Source organism: Phyllobates terribilis, unplaced genomic scaffold (assembly GCF_046119375.1).
Source record: "Phyllobates terribilis strain yellow unplaced genomic scaffold, ASM4611937v1 Scaffold_12__6_contigs__length_324123572, whole genome shotgun sequence".
Lineage (NCBI taxonomy): Eukaryota > Metazoa > Chordata > Amphibia > Anura > Dendrobatidae > Phyllobates > Phyllobates terribilis.
Window position 1 is genome coordinate 69,360,944 of NW_027362772.1, and position 20,095 is coordinate 69,381,038.

General features: G+C 46.8%; 1 protein-coding gene across 1 annotated transcript in view; it reads left to right on the forward strand.

Annotated features, from left to right (window-relative positions):
* The first annotated feature begins 12,124 nt into the window (after nucleotides 1–12,124).
* Nucleotides 12,125–20,095, forward strand: part of BCL3 (BCL3 transcription coactivator) — a 70,508-nt gene continuing 62,537 nt past the window's right edge. The window contains exon 1 of the mRNA XM_073655939.1: nucleotides 12,125–13,058. Within this exon, the coding sequence (XP_073512040.1) occupies nucleotides 12,668–13,058 (391 nt within the window). The 5' untranslated portion in view covers nucleotides 12,125–12,667. The remainder of the gene's footprint in view (nucleotides 13,059–20,095) is intronic.

Consider the following 20,095-nt stretch of genomic DNA (forward strand, 5'->3'; position numbering starts at 1 on the left):
TCCCACTATGTGGAATACACTTTTGGGCCCTTACGGTGCCATAATGTTTGATCCACTGCACTCCATGTTTTTTTTGTATATATTGTGATTTACTGATTTATGTATTTTAATATAACTTAATAAAAATCTAACTTTTATGCCATGATGCTCATATCTCCTCCTTTTTCTCAAAAAACACTGGTGGAGTTAACATGCTGCTTCGTGAAAATTGTTTCAAATCTGCAAAGAAAAAAAAAGCAACGTGTGAATGAGATTTCAGAACTCTCATTCATTTCGCCAGTGGAGGAAAATGCTGCCACTAGGGGGGGCAAAATGAAGACAGATTTATACAGCTAGTATTAAATGAGCCAGTCTGCACAGACCAAACTGAGAACTTTATTGCAATGGATCAACAAAGAAAATTCTCTTCTTTACAGATGAATTTGCATTTAATGTGCATTTTAATAATAATATTCTATAGGAACATCTCGGTTGCATATGCACCACTATGAAAAGAAAAAAAAATGATTTGCCTGGAAGACAGTAATTCGTCAAGTTCCCCCTTCAAGGGTTTTTCCCCATTTAATAAAAACATAACTGATTTCTAGAAGACGACGGGGAACATTTCTATAAACTGTCGCTGTGATAACCATTAACATCTGCAAAAATAGAACAACTGCTCACAATGTGAGAGCAAGTTTTGTATATCAGTACCTTTAGGGCTGACAGAATTTTTTTTTTTTTAGTAGAAAGTTACCCATTCACATTTGAAAAAACAAGTGGTGCCGAATCTCCAGGCACAGAGCCTGTTACCAGTGCCACCAAAGTGCCTGCCACAAATACTCCAAATTTTTATCCTCTATGGGGCATTTTCATCCTCGTTACAAAGTGGAATGGCAGCTTGGATACCAGATCGTCGCTCAAGAAAAAGCTTGGCAGCCCCACATTGAATGAGTGGAGCATGCACAGTGCTCAAATGGTGGCTGTGCACTGCTCGAATGGAGGATGCGCAGTACTCGAATGGAAGGTGCGCACTGCTCGAATGGAGGATGCGCGATAGTCGAATGGAGGATGCGCAGCACTCGAATAGAGGATGCGCAGAGCTTGAATGGAGGATGCGCAGAGCTTGAATGGAGGATGCGCAGAGCTTGAATGGAGGATGCGCAGAGCTTGAATGGAGGATGCGCAGTGCTTGAATGGAGGATGCGTACTGCTCGAATGGAGGATGTGCGGTGCTCGAATGGAGGATGTGCAGTGCTCGAATAGAGGATGCGCACTGCTCGAATTGAGGATGCGCAGTGCTCAAATGGAGGATGTGCAGTGCTCGAATGGAGGATGCGCACTGCTCGATTGGATCACCTGTTGTGATTGGTGGACTCTGTGTTATCTACTGTATATAGAGGTGTTATCAGTCACTGTACAGGAGGAGGAGGAGGTGAGATGTGACATCACCTATTGTGAATGGTGGATCCTGTGTTACCTACTGTATATAGAGGTGTTATCAGTCACTGTACAGGAGGAGGAGGTGAGCTGTGACATCACCTATTGTAAATGGTGGATCCTGTGTAATCTACTGTATATAGAGGTGTTATCAGTCATTGTACAGAAAGAAGAGGTGAGCTGTGACATCATCTATTGTGAATGATGGATCGCGTGTTAGCTACTGTATATAGATGTGTTATCAGTCATTGTACAGGAGGGGGAGGAGGTGAGTTGTGACATCACCTATTGTGAATGGTGGATCCTGTATTATCTACTGTATGTAGAGGTGTTATCAGTCATTGCACAGGAGGGGGAGGAGGAAGTGAGCTGTGACATGGATGCTGTACTATCTATCTCATGTAGAGATGTTATCTGTCATTGTAGTCCTGTCTGTGATGATAATAAAACTGCTGAAAAATCTACTGTAGAGAACAGGGAATGTGAGTCAAATATTAGGCCTAGTGGCCAGTGTGAAAATTGCTACATTTCTAACTTTTGTTGTTTGTTTGTTTTTAATATAGTTAATGATCTGGAATAATGGAATCAAAAATACCAACAATTTAAAACTGTATAAAAAATATTGAAACACGAGGTCATTTTCTGGTAACACTTTCCCTTTAATAACCATTAACGGATCAGGAAGTGATATAATTATATTAGTCTCCACCAGATCACTTTTCTTGTCCAGCTTATTATCGGGGACATTGTTCTTATTGATCACATCACTGCTTCCCAGTCTCTCTTTTATATCATGTACTCCTCCCTGTATTTGGCTTCTTCCCTTTTTCCTCGCTGCGGTCACAGAAAGTCCCTTGACTTCTCGCCTTCTTGTAGAATCTGTCCCTGTGTGGTTGACGATCGTGATTGACTCAACGTGATGATTACGGTTCACTTTGCCAATTAATGCAATTTATATACAAAGTGCTGCTTGGAATGAAACTTTATTTTTACTGCACTTCCCTCATTGGGACTTAGTCAGTGCCCGGTCGCCTCCTCTACAGCCTGTCACCTCCCGCAACATTACGACACCCTCTTCCTTCTCATGCTCTTCTAAATTCCAATGAAACAATTGTTTCCTGGAGCGTCATCTCTCATTTAGCCTAAACTAGGAGAGTTGTCACCTCCATAGAGTCACATCATTCCCTAAGGAGAATATTTTGCAAACATATCATGTCAGTCAATAACTTCCCAATATAATGTATCAATAACAGTGATATTAACACTTAAGAGTCACTGTAAATATCTATTTCCTAATTTTATTAAAGGCAACAGTATCTTAGGAAAGAAGAAATCAAGCACTTTTCTTTGATATGCTTTAAAGTTTCCTTCTCAGAATTTTTGGCTTCTTAAAAACAATAAAAATATTTTCTTGTATGTTTTTTGGATTTTTTTTGTGTATTTATTTCCTGCATTTTTTTCATATAAAAAGACTCCTGAAACACATGTGAAGAAAATGCCATAACCAGACCATGACTCTGTTAAAGGTTTTTTTTCCAAAATTGCAAGTTATCCCCTATCCATAGAATAAGGGATAAGTTGGGGATCACTGGGCATCCGACTACCGGAAAAAGGGATCACTTGGGGATCACTGGGCGACTGACTGCTGGAATAAGGAATAACTTGGCTATCACCTGGGATTAGACTACTGGCACAAAGGTTAACTTGGGATAATGTAGCACCCTGAGGACTCGGCTGCTACAGGGGTATTGCACCTCGACCCAGAGGTGTGGTATTCCACTCCCGGGTAAGGATGGAGTGTGGGACTGAGCTCAGTAGGCTGCATGCACTACATACATCCCATTTCCGGGGGACAGAACTACGGTACTCCCACCAAGTATATGTGCAGGTACGACAGCGTCTGTCCCTGGCTGGAGTGGGAGGGGGGTGGAACATCCCAGTAGTGTAGGGGCAGATAGGGGGAGTACTCTGGGTAAAGCTAGGAGCTCATTGGGTGCTAGTCACCTGGGCTCACACATAGAGGGAGTATATAAGGTGGGCACCATCTTAGAAGAGGGTCGAGTTCAGCCTGAGGAGGAGCAGAGCAGAGGAGCTCAGCCAGGAGGGCTGACAGGGAGCTGTGGCTCCGGCTGGGCCCAGCTCCAGAGCCAAGCCTGCAGAGGAGAGAGAAAGAAAGGCCCAGAGTGGAAGACCAGAGGGAACCCTAAGAACCCAGAATCAGACCAAAAAGGGTGAAGGCTTGGCGGACACGGGTACCGGAACCCGAACTGGTGGAGGCCAAAGGTGGATCCCTGGTGGGAATGGCCAGAGACAGAGAGGGAGAAGGGAGCTCAGGACCACGCTCCAGAACTGCCTGGGGGTTAGCCGAGTCCAGGACCTGGTGGACGCAGCACGGCTCGGGTGGTCACTCAAGGCCAGAGTGACTGAGAGAACACTTGTGAGTAAAACCCCTGAAACTGCATCTCCTGACTCTGACTCTTCTTACTGCACCGTCACAACCCCCCTCATCTTCACCTGCTGCCCTGAGGCCATACCCCTCCCGTTGGGGGTTATACCACCACGCTGCACATCCTTATACACCTGGCCTCAGTGGACTGTTCTGCAGCGGCGGCTTCAAAGCCGCACTCAACGGGTGGCGTAGTCGATCAAGTTAACATCTACTGCCATAGACTGCCACTTAGTTCGACACCCTGGGCACGGACCGGGTCACCGCCACAAGGACTACTACCCCTACCCAGATCCGGCTCCGGGTATCCCCTGAACATGGCCCAGGGGGTGCGTCAACTTTGGCGTAGTCGGCAGGATAACGTGCCCGCAACCACCGGGTACTGCGTGCCTGAAGAAAAGTTTATCTGTACCGTAAAAAGAAGTCTCCCGCCAATTCCGGAGGGTCCCCGCCATCGGACGCCATCACGGGTCGTTTCCCGCCGGTTGCCCGCCATCTGCAGCTTTTTCCCGCCATCCACAGAGTTTCCCGCCACTGGGAGACGATTCCCGCCATCTGGGAAGATTTCCCGCCCTGGCAGAGCGGACGCCATTATGGGCGTGCTAGAGGGTGGCAAGAGGCCACCTCCCATCGTGGGCCAGGACCAAGAATGGCGCCAAAAACGAAGACAGCCCCCACCAGCAGAGACTGCAATGATTGAGATGTCCATCAGCGTGGGGGGTCGGCCCCTGGAACTGACAATCACCAAGTTGCCCCAGGACCGCCCTCAATGGGGGCGGATACAGAACAAAAGAGCGAAGATGGGTGCAGCCTGGAGGAGTCTGGAGGAGCCGTACCCGGAGATGGAGGGAGAGGCAGGCAGCACCGACCCTGTGGTCAGGAGCCTGATGCAAGCAACCACCCCACAAGACCTGGTGGAGATCCTGGCACAGCTCCCCCGAGACCGGGAGCGTGCACAGACCGCGCTGGAGGGCCTCGCAAGGAGGATGGCCCAGGTGCAGCGAGAAACGCTGACGGAATGGAGCAGGGAGATCGCCCAGCAGGCTGGAACCCGCCAGCGGAGCACACCACCCGCAACGAGGAGCACGCCTGCCCCTGAAGAGGATGCAAAAGGGACGGAGGCCGGAGACGACGCCGCAGAGGGAGCTGAAGAGACGGAGGCAAGTAAAGGGGACGTTACTACCCCAAGCCCAGCCACCGTAAGCCTACCCCCGCTCCCCGTCGCAGAGCCCGAAATCCCACCGATCGTGCCCGTTGCCGCACCGCTACCGCTCCAGACTAGGCCCCAAGCAGGAGCCGCGACCACGCCCCCTGTGACGTCACGCGCCTCAACCCTGAGCGCGGCCAAGCAGGAGACGCCACTGGCCTGGTCGCAGGGCCGAGTGCCCCCGGGTGCCGCAGTACCAACAGCGCCCTCTACTGAGCCACCGGCCTGGTCGCAAAGTCAAGTACCCCCGGGCGCCGCCGTCTTCACGGTGCCCTTTACCTTCAGGGTACCCCAAGCCTGGTCGCAAGGCCTAGTGATCCCGGGCACCGCTGCCACCACCGCGCCCTCAACCTCCACAGTGCCGCACCTGGGTGAAGACTTGTTTGCCCAGCACACTTGCCCGGATGGGCAGCCTTTTGAGTGGCCACCGGAGTACTACCATCCCCGACTCCGGAAGGAGAGGCCCCTGGATGAGCCCCTGATCCCGGCTCCGGCGCCCGCTAAGATCACCCCACTCTCGCTGGAGGAAGCGCAGTTTGCGTGGGACCCCACTGGAGGAGACCTCATCGGGTTCACTCAAGAGACCCGGGCGGCTGCAGCTGATCGTGCAGAGTGCTGCCGGCAGCAGTTAGAGGTTTTCAACCGGGAACGGCGAGAGAGGCGGGTCCGCGAGGAGCGGCTGCAAGTGAAGAGTGCAGAGCAGAAGAGCCGGACCCGACGGAACCCCCGTGCAGCTCACGGTCCCCGTGCCACCGGGACTGTAATCAAATTCCAACTGCAGCACGGTTGGGGCTTCATCCGGGATCACCACACGCCAGGCGACGTCTTCGTGACCCGCAGAGATGTCGAGTCCCACCTGCCGGAGGGACACAGAGGTCGTGACCTATACCTGGGTGACGAGGTCACCTTTACCCGGCACCAATGTGCCAAAGGACCCTATGCCCTTCATGTACACCGGTTGACAGAGAAAGAGCTGAGGTGTCAGGAGGAGCAAGAGGACCCGGACGGGTCTGAAGAATACAGGGAGGAAGCATCAGGAGGACGCCGTTATTAGAGAACGGTAAAAAAAAAAAAAAAAAAAAAGAACTGTATATAGTTACCCGTCGGGGTATGAGAATTGTTATAAGAACTGCTGCTAATTTAAATATGTTCCCCGTTGGGACAAGTGTGAACTTAAACCCGTGAGTCCCCTATCCCTTACCAGGCTGAGGACTGTGAGCAGCCATTCCTTTTCCCCACTGGCCGAGGACTGAGAGCGGCCACCTCCCCTTGTATATAGTTGCGCTTTCTAAGGCGCTCCCTACTGGTTTTATAGGAAAACTGTTTTTTTTTCTTAAACTGACTGTTGCACTTTTACCTGGTCACAAGCGCACAGTGGCCAGTAACTCAAAGAACATTATTATGAAAGAGTTTTATATGAAAGAAAAAGTTTATCTTGTTTAAGTCTGATAATGTTATAGTGTTTTATACCTGTTGTGTATGTTTTTGCAAAAATTTTGTATGTTTTATTATGTTTTGCTCTTTTACAGCCCGAGGACGTGCTGTGATTTACCAGGGGGGAATGTAGCACCCTGAGGACTCGGCTGCTACAGGGGTATTGCACCTCGACCCAGAGGTGTGGTATTCCACTCCCGGGTAAGGATGGAGTGTGGGACTGAGCTCAGTAGGCTGCATGCACTACATACATCCCATTTCCGGGGGACAGAACTACGGTACTCCCACCAAGTATATGTGCAGGTACGACAGCGTCTGTCCCTGGCTGGAGTGGGAGGGGGGTGGAACATCCCAGTAGTGTAGGGGCAGATAGGGGGAGTACTCTGGGTAAAGCTAGGAGCTCATTGGGTGCTAGTCACCTGGGCTCACACATAGAGGGAGTATATAAGGTGGGCACCATCTTAGAAGAGGGTCGAGTTCAGCCTGAGGAGGAGCAGAGCAGAGGAGCTCAGCCAGGAGGGCTGACAGGGAGCTGTGGCTCCGGCTGGGCCCAGCTCCAGAGCCAAGCCTGCAGAGGAGAGAGGAGAAAGAAAGGCCCAGAGTGGAAGACCAGAGGGAACCCTAAGATCCCAGAATCAGACCAAAAAGGGTGAAGGGTTGGCGGACACGGGTACCGGAACCCGAACTGGTGGAGGCCACTTATCCTCAGCCAGGAACCGGAGGTCGTGGTCAAGATTTGCCACGACCCTCACCAAATCCACCAGAAAGGCACACCAAGCATAGGGTCAGGGAACCCAGAGGAGGTTTGACCACTAAGAGACCCGAGGGAGCCGGCCAAAGGTGGATCCCTGGTGGGAATGGCCAGAGACAGAGAGGGAGAAGGGAGCTCAGGACCACGCTCCAGAACTGCCTGGGGGTTAGCCGAGTCCAGGACCTGGTGGACGCAGCACGGCTCGGGTGGTCACTCAAGGCCAGAGTGACTGAGAGAACACTTGTGAGTAAAACCCCTGAAACTGCATCTCCTGACTCTGACTCTTCTTACTGCACCGTCACAACCCCCCTCATCTTCACCTGCTGCCCTGAGGCCATACCCCTCCCATTGGGGGTTATACCACCACGCTGCACATCCTTATACACCTGGCCTCAGTGGACTGTTCTGCAGCGGCGGCTTCAAAGCCGCACTCAACGGGTGGCGTAGTCGATCAAGTTAACATCTACTGCCATAGACTGCCACTTAGTTTGACACCCTGGGCACGGACCGGGTCACCGCCACAAGGACTACTACCCCTACCCAGATCCGGCTCCGGGTATCCCCTGAACATGGCCCAGGGGGTGCGTCAATAACATGGGCTTCACTGGTTGTTCGACTACAGGAACAAGGGATGACTAGGGATAACTTGGATATCACTAGGCGTCCGACTACCAGAACAAGGGATATCTTGGGATAACTTGGGGATACCGTAGCGTCTGATTATCGGAACAAGGGACAACATGGAATAATATGGGGATCACCTGGCTTCCGACTACCAGAACAAGGGATCACTTGGGGTTCACTGGGCTTCTGACTACAGGAACAAGGGATAACTTGGGATAACTTGGGGATCACTGGGCATCTGACTACCAGAACAAGGGATAACTTGGGGATCACTGGGTGTCCGATTACCGGGACAAAGGATAACTTGGGGGTCACCTGGCGTTTGACTACCAGGACAAGGGTTAACTTGGGATCACTAAGTTTCACCTGGCACTCGACTACCGGAACAAGTGATAACTTGGGGATCACTGGGCTTCTGACTACCAGAACAAGGGATAACTTGGGGATCACTGGGCTTCCGACTACCAGAACAAGGGATAACTTGGGGATCACTTGTGGATCACTGGGCTTCCAACTACCGGAACAAGGGCTAACTTTGGATAACTTGGGGATCACTGGACGTCTGACTCCCGGAACAATCAATAACTTGGGATAACTTGGGGATCATATGGCGTCCGACTACCGCAACAAGGGATAACTTGGGGATCGCTGGGCTTCCATCTACCAGAACACAAGATAACTTGGGAGAACTGTGGGATCACTTGTGAATCCCTGGGTGTCCGACTACCAGAACAAAGGTTAACTTGGGATAACTTGTGGATCACTGGTCTTTTGACTACCATAACTGGGGATAATTTGGGATCACTTAGGGATCACTGGGCTTAAGACTACCAGAACCAGGGATAACTTGGGATAACTTGGGGAATTACTGGGTGTTTGACTACCAGGACAAAGGATAACTTGGGATAACTTGGGGATCACCAGGCGTCCGACTACTGGAACAAGGGATGTCTTGGGGATCATTGTGCATCCAACAACCGGAGCCCTCCAGTGATCCAGAAAAACAGGTCTCTGGAAACTCCCAAAACAGGACTTTGCAAAGCTCCATTTTGAGTGGAGAGGAGATGTGCATGCTCGACCACTGCTCTATTCATTGTCTATGGGACTGCTGAAGAAGCATAGTACAGCACACAACTATTTCTTGAGGTCACATTGACAATACATGGAACAGAGCACCTCCACTTCATTCAAGATGAAGCTCCCCAGAGCCTTCTTCTTGGGGCTCCAGATCCTAGGATTGCTATGGGTCCCAGTAGTCAGACCCCCAGTAATCAGCATTTTATCCACTATCCATATGATAACTTGTGATTTTTGGAAAACCCCTTTAATTTACAGTGCACATCTGACTGCAGTGCCACAAAAAAATAGGATGCACTGTATACATGTCATTAAAGGGGTATCCCCTATTTAGGACACCCCTTTAAAGGGCATGGTGAAATGTCACTAAAAAAAAGGAAACCTCACTAAGGTGGACCTAGCCCTCTCGAAGTAATTAACTGTTAGTCATCCCTTTGCATGGCTGTCAATACTACAAGAGACATTTACAGCCGGACGCTACTACCTTCAGTGGCTACAACATGTTCAGATTGTAAGCTCTGCTGCTCCATTGCTTCTTGATGTTTACGCACTGAATCAAGTTGATGTTGATGATTATTTAGAGGTTGATACATTTTCTCAAAATATTCTATGTTGTTTTGTGTTAGTGATACTTAGTAATCTCTCCTAACAACCACAGATTCTTGTAGACCCATAAATAGCATCCTGATTTCACTCGGATTCCACGTCAACACCCCGGAAAAAAAAAATCATTGTTGATTGGACAGATTTCATATGGGAAAGGCGAGGATGAGCCCCATTGAGTGACAAAGGGGCAAATTCTTCATGTAGGTCAATGACAGCTCCAACAGGAAGTCAAGTCAGCCCCAGATTTTGATCCGATGTGTGAACATACCCTAAGGCTCCAAGACATGCTATAGATATTAATAGGATTTTCCCAAAATCACAAGTTTTCCCCTATCCATATAATAGGTGACAACTTGCTGATTGCTGAAGGTCCGACTCCTGAAATCCCCAAAAATGCAACTCCAGAACCTAAGAACGGGGCATCTTGAAGAACCACATCTTGAACATAGCGGAGGTGCACATGCTTTGCCTCTGCTCTATTCTTTGTGTATGGGACTGCTGGAAATAACTGGCCGCTGTATTCGGTAGATTTTGGTTTGACGTCTGGACATTCTCTAAGGTTCCTAGACATGATGGTGATTGTGTTTTCAGGATGGTTATCAAAGGGGTTTTCAAACATTTTCCCATATCCATAGCATAGGGGATAACTTGCTGATCGCTGGGGGTCCAACTCCTGAGATCCCCAAAAACGCAACTCCAGAACCCTAAGAACGGGGCATCTTGAAAAACCACATCTTGAAAGTTGCATAGGTGTCCATGCTCGACCTCCATTCTTTGTGTATGGAACTGCCGGAAATAATTGAGTTCTGTATTCGTCAGATTTTGATTCAACATGTGAACATATCCTAAGGCTCCTAGACATGCTGGTGATTGTGATTTTAGGATGGTTATTAAAGGGGTTTTTACAAATTTTCCCGTATCCATAGAATAGGGGATAACTTGCTGATCGCTGGGGGTCCGACTCCTGGGATCCCCAAAAACGCAACTCCAGAACTCTAAGAACGGGGCATCTGGAAGAACCACATCTTCAATGGAGCAGAGGTGCGCATTCTTTAGTTCTGCTCCATTCTTTGTGTATGGGGCTCCCGGAAATAACTGGGCGCTGTATTTGTCAGATTTTCATCTGACATGTGAACATATCCAAAGACTCCTGGACATGCTATAGATTGTAACTCCAGGATGATTAAAAAGGGATTTTCCAAAAATTGCAAATTATCACTGGGGGTCTGACTCCTAGGATCCCCAAAAACTCAACTCCAGAACCGGGTATCAGGGAGAGCCACATCTTGAATGGAGCAGAGGTTGTGCATACTCGACATCTGCTCCGTTCTTAGTCTACGGGGCAGCTGTAAATAGTTGAGCGTTGTATTCGGCTTTTTCCAGCATTCTCATTGATAATGAATGAATTGGAGATCGAAATACTCAACTCCGCAACATTCAAGACAAGACTCTACAGAACCCCGTTCTTATGGTTCTTGATCCCCGTACTCATGATCGCTGAGGGTCCCAGCAGTGGGAACCAGAGGCGTAACCATAAAAGGTTCAGGGGTTGCAATCGCACATGGGCCCAGGAGTCTAGGAGCCCAAAAGGTCCCTTTGGTTTGGCCCATATGAAAAGACCATTACTATTAAAGAGGTTGTTCACTACTAGGACAACCACTTCTCAATCTGAATGTTACACTCGTCTCCTGTGCCTGCGCCGTTCCCGGGACTCACGTGAGATTGTTACGTCACCCAATCAGCGCCGGCTTCACTCTCCCTGCCTTTGGACATATTGAAAATCAACAAGAAGTCAGGGAAGCGGCTGTTTTCTGACCTCCTCTTGATGTTCGATTTGTCCAAAAAAGGGGACAGTGACGCCAGCGGTGATTGGGCGACGTAACAATCTTACGTGAGCCCCAGGAAGTCGAAAGCCGACTCCGCTGGAATTGTGCCAGCATGAGAGGTGAGTATAATTGATTTTATCTTAACGGGGGCAAACATTCCGATTGAGAAGGGGTTGTCCTAGTAGTTGACAACCCCTTTAAACACTTGCAAAAATTGGGGCTTTTGAATTGGTGCTCACAAGATTCAAGCTACGCCACTGTTGGGAAGCCCAACGATCAGAAAGTATTATCCTTGGATTGGAGAGAGCTTGCGATTTTAGGAACCCTCCCCTCTAAGACATATGTTTTAACGAAGTGTTGCTTTGCAATACGTGCCTGTTTGTGACCTTATAAGCTAAGTGTGTGCAAAAGTTTTCCCTGGATGGGTGTAAGAGGCAATTGCTATAATTCCTTGAATAGTTTGTTAAGAAGCAGAACGAGAGGTATGGGGAAGTATCAACCACTGAATGAAGAAATGAATATAGAAGAGGAGGAGGAGGAAGATGATCTGCAGAGTTAAGAGTTAATAAGGATGTGAAGTGCTGCAAAGAGGGTTTATAAGAAGCAGGGCTAGCTAAGGTAAGTGACAGAAAGTCTTTTTTGTTTATATTATATAAGGATGCCCCCCTTCTCCTTCCTGGTTTCCTTTTTTCATGTAGGGGAGGAGCACTTCAGGGAATTGGGTGTGAAAGCACCTGGGTGTGTACATGAGTGCGGGGAAGTCCCTAACAAAGTGCATTTCCTACAGACTGACAATCTGAAGACTTTACAGAGGACACCAGGGGAGTGTGAGGTTAAGGAAACACTGAGGAAGAGGAGAGAAAGAAGAGGAGGGTCAGCTACCTAGAAGTTTTAAAGTGCATCAAGAAAATCAAATAAGGAGTCCATAGTTCAGTGCAATTAGAAAATATAGGCAGGAAAGTGAAGCTACTGTATGAAGGAGACCAGAGGAGGAGAGGTTAGAAGGTTTGAGATGTTCCTGGTGCTTCCAGTACACTGAAGAAGAATGGAGGACCACCCAAGTAGATGCAGGACTGATGGGGCATTGACTGTAACAGACAAACTAGGAAGGATAGATTGAAAGAACAAGGTGGTGATTACCCCAAATAAGTACTAAAAAGGGGAGGGAGAAGAGATAAGAGAAGGTGGAGAGCAGGGGAGGAGAAGACTAAAGTGTAACATTGTATCATACCTAGTGGAGACTTCTAAAGTGGCAACTCTTCATGGAGTGACATCCCATGGACAACCATCCCAACCATTCTGCAGGAGGCATGGACACCTCACCTTCACCTCTGGACCTCAGCATTAGGACAACCATGTTGGATGCCATCCCAAAGAGTCCACCAGGTTTTTGGACAAGAGGACCATTGAGGGGATTGGAGCCACTGAAAGAGGTGAAACTGAAGAATACAAAGCAACCAAACGGCTTCAAACTTGGGTCATGTGAAGAACCTGGACTACATAAAGACCAAACCTGTTTACCCCTGAGAAAGAGAAAATTTCTTCCATCGCCCAAAGAGGAGACGACCGTTGTGAAACCTGCCTATGATTATTCTGAATGGAGCAGAAAATTCTACAGCCCCCAGTATATGACAATGATGGTATCCCCATTGTCACCGTACTACTCAGGTGGGTGTCTCGAGATGAGAGGGCATCAAGCTTTGTAAATGTAGAGATGTGGTAAAGCTGAGTTTGCATTTTCAGCACTTATTTGACATTTACATAGGACTGCTGGTAAACATTGTGCACAAGAACTGTTCAGCTCTGCTACATCTGTCACTGTAGGACAACCTGCCTTGACAGAAAATGCATTATCCATTCCTCCATGATTGTTACCTTTTGATTACACAGGAGGTCGGTCATTTTGCTCCGCTGATCACATACATTGTTTGTCTCTAAATAATGGGTCAGATGCAAAGTCGGTAATAAAGAAATATTTGCAGATCCACATTACACAGATACAGTAAATGCACCTCAAGGGCCTGTGCACACAATGCCGATTTGTCACATTTTTGTCGCTTCCTTTCTGTTCACATTTGTCGCTCTTTTTCTGCGCAGATTACATTTTTGTTGCTCTTTTTCTGCACAAATTTGTCACATTTTTGTCACTTTTTCTGTGCAGATTTGTCATGTTTTGTAGCTTTTTTCTGTGCAGATTTGTCACGTTTTTGTCACTTTTTTTGTGCACATTTGTTACGTTTTTGTAGCTCTTTTTCTGCTCAGACTTGTCACATTTTTGTCGCTTTTTTCGGCTCAGATTTGTCACATTTTTGTTGCTTTTTTTCTGTTCAGACTTGTCACATTTGTAGCTCTTTTTCTGCACCGATTTGTGGCAAAGTATGAAGAATTTCCTAGTTACCAGCAAAGTGATTGAGAACCCTGAAGTCTCATTCACACGTTACTTATTTTTGACTTGCAGATTTGGTGCAGATTTATGTAAATTCTTTCAGCGCTTTTGCTGCAGATTTCACCCAAAATCTGCACCAAAAACGCATGTAAAAAATGCATTAAAAAAGCGTCTATTTTACGCAGCGTTTTTCCTGCTAAGAGATGCAAAAATTTCGGCACCAAATACTTCACGTGTGCACATACCCTTATTATCTTTTCATCTGGCAGATTTTTTTTGCAGAAGTTTCTAGCACTGAAAGTTAAATGTGAACGGGGTTGTGTCTGCATTCATCTCTGTAAACCCTGAAGAAGGAGATGGTTGCTTCGCAATAAATCAGCAGTATATCACTGGAGGGTTCTTATTTAATGTATGATAGGGATTGTAAGAGACCTATTTATTACAATACTTGGGCAATTACATAATTTGCAATTCAATAAACTACGAAAACACTCTCTATAGAGTTGGATCATTCAAGCAATGAACAAGTACAGAATTGCCTGTGCCCGTAGACTTATCAGCCTCTCGGTAAGTGTTCCTCGCCAATCGGATGAGCGTGTATTTTCATTTTTCTCATTTTGGTTATCTTCCCTAACCCCTTAAGGAACGGGAAAGCTTTCATTTTTGCAATTTATTTTTTTCCTTCCCTTCTTCCTAGAGTCATAACTTATTTTTTTTATTTTTCTGTTGACGTTGTCTTATGAGGGATTGGAAGGAAAAAAAAACACAGTTCCACTTTTAGGTTTTTTGTGCTTTTTTTATTTTTAGAAATTAGAAAGCACTGGAAATTTGATTGAGGGGTGGAGGTAGAACAGATACCAAGTTGAAGAATTCACTGCAAAATCTTTGACCCGTTACAAAAGTAACAAGACGGTCTTTATTGTGGTGCACACTGGTTACAGAAATAGTAAATCAAAGAATTTTTGGTCTTTGGGGACAATAATTTGCAACATTTTGACCCTGTTTTATTTGTCAATATTGAAAAGTTGCTTAACTTTGGGGTATAAAGCAACGTAGTAACTTCTGTACGATCCTGAGTTCCATAGCAATCCATCAGAACTCCATGAAAGGCGGATCGATGGCCTTCAGAATTGATGGACGCAAGCTTGAAGCAGCATTTAAGAGGTTAAACTGTCACAGCAATCAGTCCCAGGTGCCGGCTGTATTACGCCGCTGGCGCCCGCGCTGTGCGGAGCAAGTTCAGCTTCTACGCCCGCTTTCTATCCGCCGTATATGATTTGTGGATCTCCCCATTGTTGCAGGAAGGCATCTTCCATCCATATGACCATCTTAAAGATTCCTTACTCTTAAAGGGTTACAGTTAATGATTTTGGATTTAAAGGGGTTGTCTCACTTAGAATTATGAGGGCATCATGTAGAAGGTTTCCCCGTATTACTACATGTCCAGGTTGCGTGTATGGCTGCATTCAGTCATAAAAAATATTGGGTCTCCTCAATTGAAGGACTATTCCGCACTACCTCCCAGTGGCTTCTGTGTCTATATCACTGTATTATGTTCTTTTTTCCGTGTCAGATGAATTCCACACTTGTCTTTATATAGAAGGGTTTATTGATTGACAGGTGTGGCGCTGTATTCTTCTACAAAGCCTGAGGGGCTTACTGAAACATTATGCTCTCACCTTTGGCATAGGAGCTGAACTTGTCAGGAAACTTTTCAAGATTGCATTAAGTGTGATCTGTAAAGAAAATATAACACCTATCTACAGGAGGTTCCCTGTGTGCATGGAGCGGTAGTGAGCATGTGCGACACTGCTGGATTCACTGCTTGTAGGATTGAAGGCCACACATGCTCAGTACTGCTCCATTCACTGTCTATAGGAGTGGTAATCGCACATGCTCAGTACTGCTCCATTCACTGTCTATAGGAGTGGTAATCGCACATGGTCAGCACTGCTCCGTTCACTGTCTATAGTACCACTGTCTATAGTACTGGTGATCACACATGCTTAGTACTGCTCCATTCACTGTCTATAGGAGTGGTAATCACACATGCTCAGTACTGCTCCATTCACTGTCTATAGTACCACTGTCTATAGTACTGGTGATCACACATGCTTAGTACTGCTCCATTCACTGTCTATAGGAGAGGTGATCACACATGCTCAGTACTGCCCCATTCACTGTCTATAGGAGTGGTAATCGCACATGCTCAGTACTGCTCCATTCACTGTCTATAGGAGTGGTAATCGCACATGCTCAGCACTGCCCCAATCACTGTCTATAGGAGTGGTAATCACACATGTTCAGTACTGCTCCGTTCACTGTCTATAGTACCACTGTCTATAGTACTGGTGATCACACATGCTTAGTACTGCTCCATTCACTGTCTATAGGAGTGGTAATCACACATGCTCAGTACTGCTCCGTTCACTGTCTATAGTACCACTGTCTATAGTACTGGTGATCACACATGCTTAGTACTGCTCCATTCACTGTCTATAGGAGAGGTGATCACACATGCTCAGTACTGCTCCATTCACTGTCTATAGGAGTGGTAATCGCACATGCTCAGTACTGCTCCATTCACTGTCTATAGGAGTGGTAATCGCACATGCTCAGCACTGCCCCAATCACTGTCTATATTACTGGTGATCACACATGCTTAGTACTGCTCCATTCACTGTCTATAGGAGAGGTGATCACACATGCTCAGTACTGCTCCATTCACTGTCTATAGGAGAGGTGATCACACATGCTCAGTACTGCCCCATTCACTGTCTATAGGAGTGGTAATCGCACATGCTCAGCACTGCCCCAATCACTGTCTATATTACTGGTGATCACACATGCTTAGTACTGCTCCATTCACTGTCTATAGGAGAGGTGATAACACATGCTCAGTACTGCTCCATTCACTGTCTATAGGAGAGGTGATCACACATGCTCAGTACTGCCCCATTCACTGTCTATAGGAGTGGTAATCGCACATGCTCAGTACTGCTCCATTCACTGTCTATAGGAGTGGTAATCGCACATGCTCAGTACTGCTCCATTCACTGTCTATAGGAGTGGTAATCGCACATGCTCAGCACTGCCCCAATCACTGTCTATAGGAGTGGTAATCACACATGCTCAGTACTGCTCCGTTCACTGTCTATAGTACCACTGTCTATAGTACTGGTGATCACACATGCTTAGTACTGCTCCATTCACTGTCTATAGGAGTGGTAATCACACATGCTCAGTACTGCTCCGTTCACTGTCTATAGTACCACTGTCTATAGTACTGGTGATCACACATGCTTAGTACTGCTCCATTCACTGTCTATAGGAGAGGTGATCACACATGCTCAGTACTGCTCCATTCACTGTCTATAGGAGTGGTAATCGCACATGCTCAGTACTGCTCCATTCACTGTCTATAGGAGTGGTAATCGCACATGCTCAGCACTGCCCCAATCACTGTCTATATTACTGGTAATCACACATGCTTAGTACTGCTCCATTCACTGTCTATAGGAGAGGTGATCACACATGCTCAGTACTGCTCCATTCACTGTCTATAGGAGAGGTGATCACACATGCTCAGTACTGCCCCATTCACTGTCTATAGGAGTGGTGATCACACATGCTCAGCACTGTCCCAATCACTGTCTATATTACTGGTGATCACACATGCTTAGTACTGCTCCATTCATTGTCTATAGGAGAGGTGATCACACATGCTCAGTACGGCTCCATTCACTGTCTATAGGAGTGGTAATCGCACATGCTTAGTACGACTCCATTCACTGTCTATAGTACTGGTGATCACACATGCTCAGTACTGCTCCATTCACTGTCTATAGTACTGGTGATCACACATGCTCAGCACTGCCCCAATCACTGTCTATATTACTGGTGATCACACATGCTCAGTGCTGCCCCAATCACTGTCTATAGGAGTGGTGATCGCAAATGCTCAGTACTGCTCCATTCACTGTCTATAGGAGTGGTGATCGCAAATGCTCAGTACTGCTCCATTCACTGTTTATAGGAGTGGTGATCGCAAATGCTCCGTACTGCTCCATTCACTATTTATAGGAGTGGTGATCGCACATGCTCAGTACTGCTCCATTCACTATATATAGGAGTGGTGATCGCAAATGCTCAGTACTGCTCCATTCACTGTTTATAGGAGTGGTGATCGCAAATGCTCAGTACTGCTCCATTCACTATTTATAGGAGTGGTGATCGCACATGCTCAGTACTGCTCCGTTCACTGTCTATAAGAGTGGTGGTCACACATGCTTAATACTGCTCCAATCATTTTCTATAGGACAGGTGGTCACACATGATCTCTAATGCTCCATTAACTGTTTATAGGACAGGTGGTCACACATGCTCAGTACTGCTCCATTCACTTTCTATAGGAGAGGTGATCGCACATGCTCAGTACTGCTCCATTCTGTCTGTCTAGCAGTAGTCCATAAGAACTCCATGTGCCTCTATATGTAATCCTTGCACAAGGCAATGCTATGTATAGCTTGGGTTTCCAACTCTCAAAGTAAAGGAACATCATGCACCCCCTAACCCAGTATTAATGCTCCTGAGATCCACCTTAAAAAAAATAATGCACTCCCTTTAAAAAGCTATAGTGAAACCCTTGTGCCACCACCCACAAAATATAATGTTTCTACTCACTTAATCGAAGTGACTGAGTCCTGACCTCCTCTGCACACAGACGGTGCTGGCATAGGCAACACGAGGTGGTGATGACATTGCCCCACCTGCACTGGGACGCTGACCTCTTATGGGCAAGGAGGAGGACAATACTTGGGCCCTTTGTAGTCCAATAAATCATCATAGTGCACAATTCCACCTTCTTTTGGGGTGAACATGGACCCCCTTTTCCTGTTGGGTGGCCATGTTGCACCAATGATATATCCGGTCCTGGGCCTATGGCTTCCTGCCTAACCACGGGATCCAATAGTATTAGTGTCATGTTGATACAGTGGGGTTCGCCAGTAGCAATGGAGCAATTTTTTTTCTTTTGATATTTTACACCCCTAACAATTTTGCATCCCATTCACCACGGCTTATACCTAAACCTGTACCAATGTGAGAGTACCAAAATAAAAAGTCATGGCATGCCCCATAATAGCGGTCTCCACTAGGGACATTTTTCTTGAGTAGTATTTGCGCCTCTCAAACTTTTGGTGCCGCGGGCCAGTGCCATAAATGACACTTTTGGGCATTGGCGGACACAGACAGAAGAGGGCCCCAGTTCAAGAACAGTATATTGGCCCCTCTGTGTCTGTGACAAAAGCTGGTTACTGCTTCGGAAGTGGATGTGGCCCCTTATCTCTTGAGCCCTTATGCCTCAATGGTATGTCCGCCCCTGTTTCTGGGCACTATATGACACTCCTGGGAAGTAGTGGACACAGACAGAAGAGACTGTACAAGAATAGTATATGAGCCCCTATTTTTGCTTGTGACAAAAGCTGGTTACTGCTTTGGAGTTGGCAGTGGGCCTCCTTACCTCTTGGGCCCCTGGTTGCACCAATGGTATGTCTGCCCCTGATTCTGGGCACTTATCTGAAAAATGGGTCTACTGAGAATAAAGAGGTGGTCATGCATATCTCCATTCCCTTTTTTTGGAAGCTCCTAACTTAATGAAGCCCACTTGGTATCCCTGATAGCTGCAACCTAGAAGCCTGTTATAATGTTTCCTAGGAGTTGAAACAAGGGTTAGCTGCTTTGGATTTCCCCAGGAGATATGTGGTGTCAGGGATGCCTGCCAGCAGCTTATCTCTTATCTTATTAATGTAGGAATACCATGTACTGTTATCAGAGCTGAATGAGCATGTTTGTAGAGCAATCTGGGAGGATTTCTGTCTGTTGTGTTGGAGAATACAACAGCTGCAGGCTTATGCTGTGGACTCAGAGGGACTGTCTTGAGCGGAGAGCAGATTGTACTGTTAATTGTTATAATTTGGGTCCCAAAGTAAAGTAGTACACGATGATTCTGCTGAAAGCTGATATTTACAGCAGGCCATTTTATCTGTTTTAGAACATTACAGCTGTGAACAATTGTTGGAATTAGTTGGTTGCATCAGTTCATTATTACCTGTAATCCTCCATATTGTGATGCAGATAATGGTTCTCTTGGTTCAAAGTAAAATAGTTCATGATGATTCTGCTGAAAGCTGAAATTTACAACAGGCTATTTTACCTGTTTTAGAACATTACAACTGTGAAAAATTGTTGGAATTTTTTGTTTGCATCAATTCTCTACCTATCCTCCATAATGTGATGCAGATAACAATTGTTATCGGTT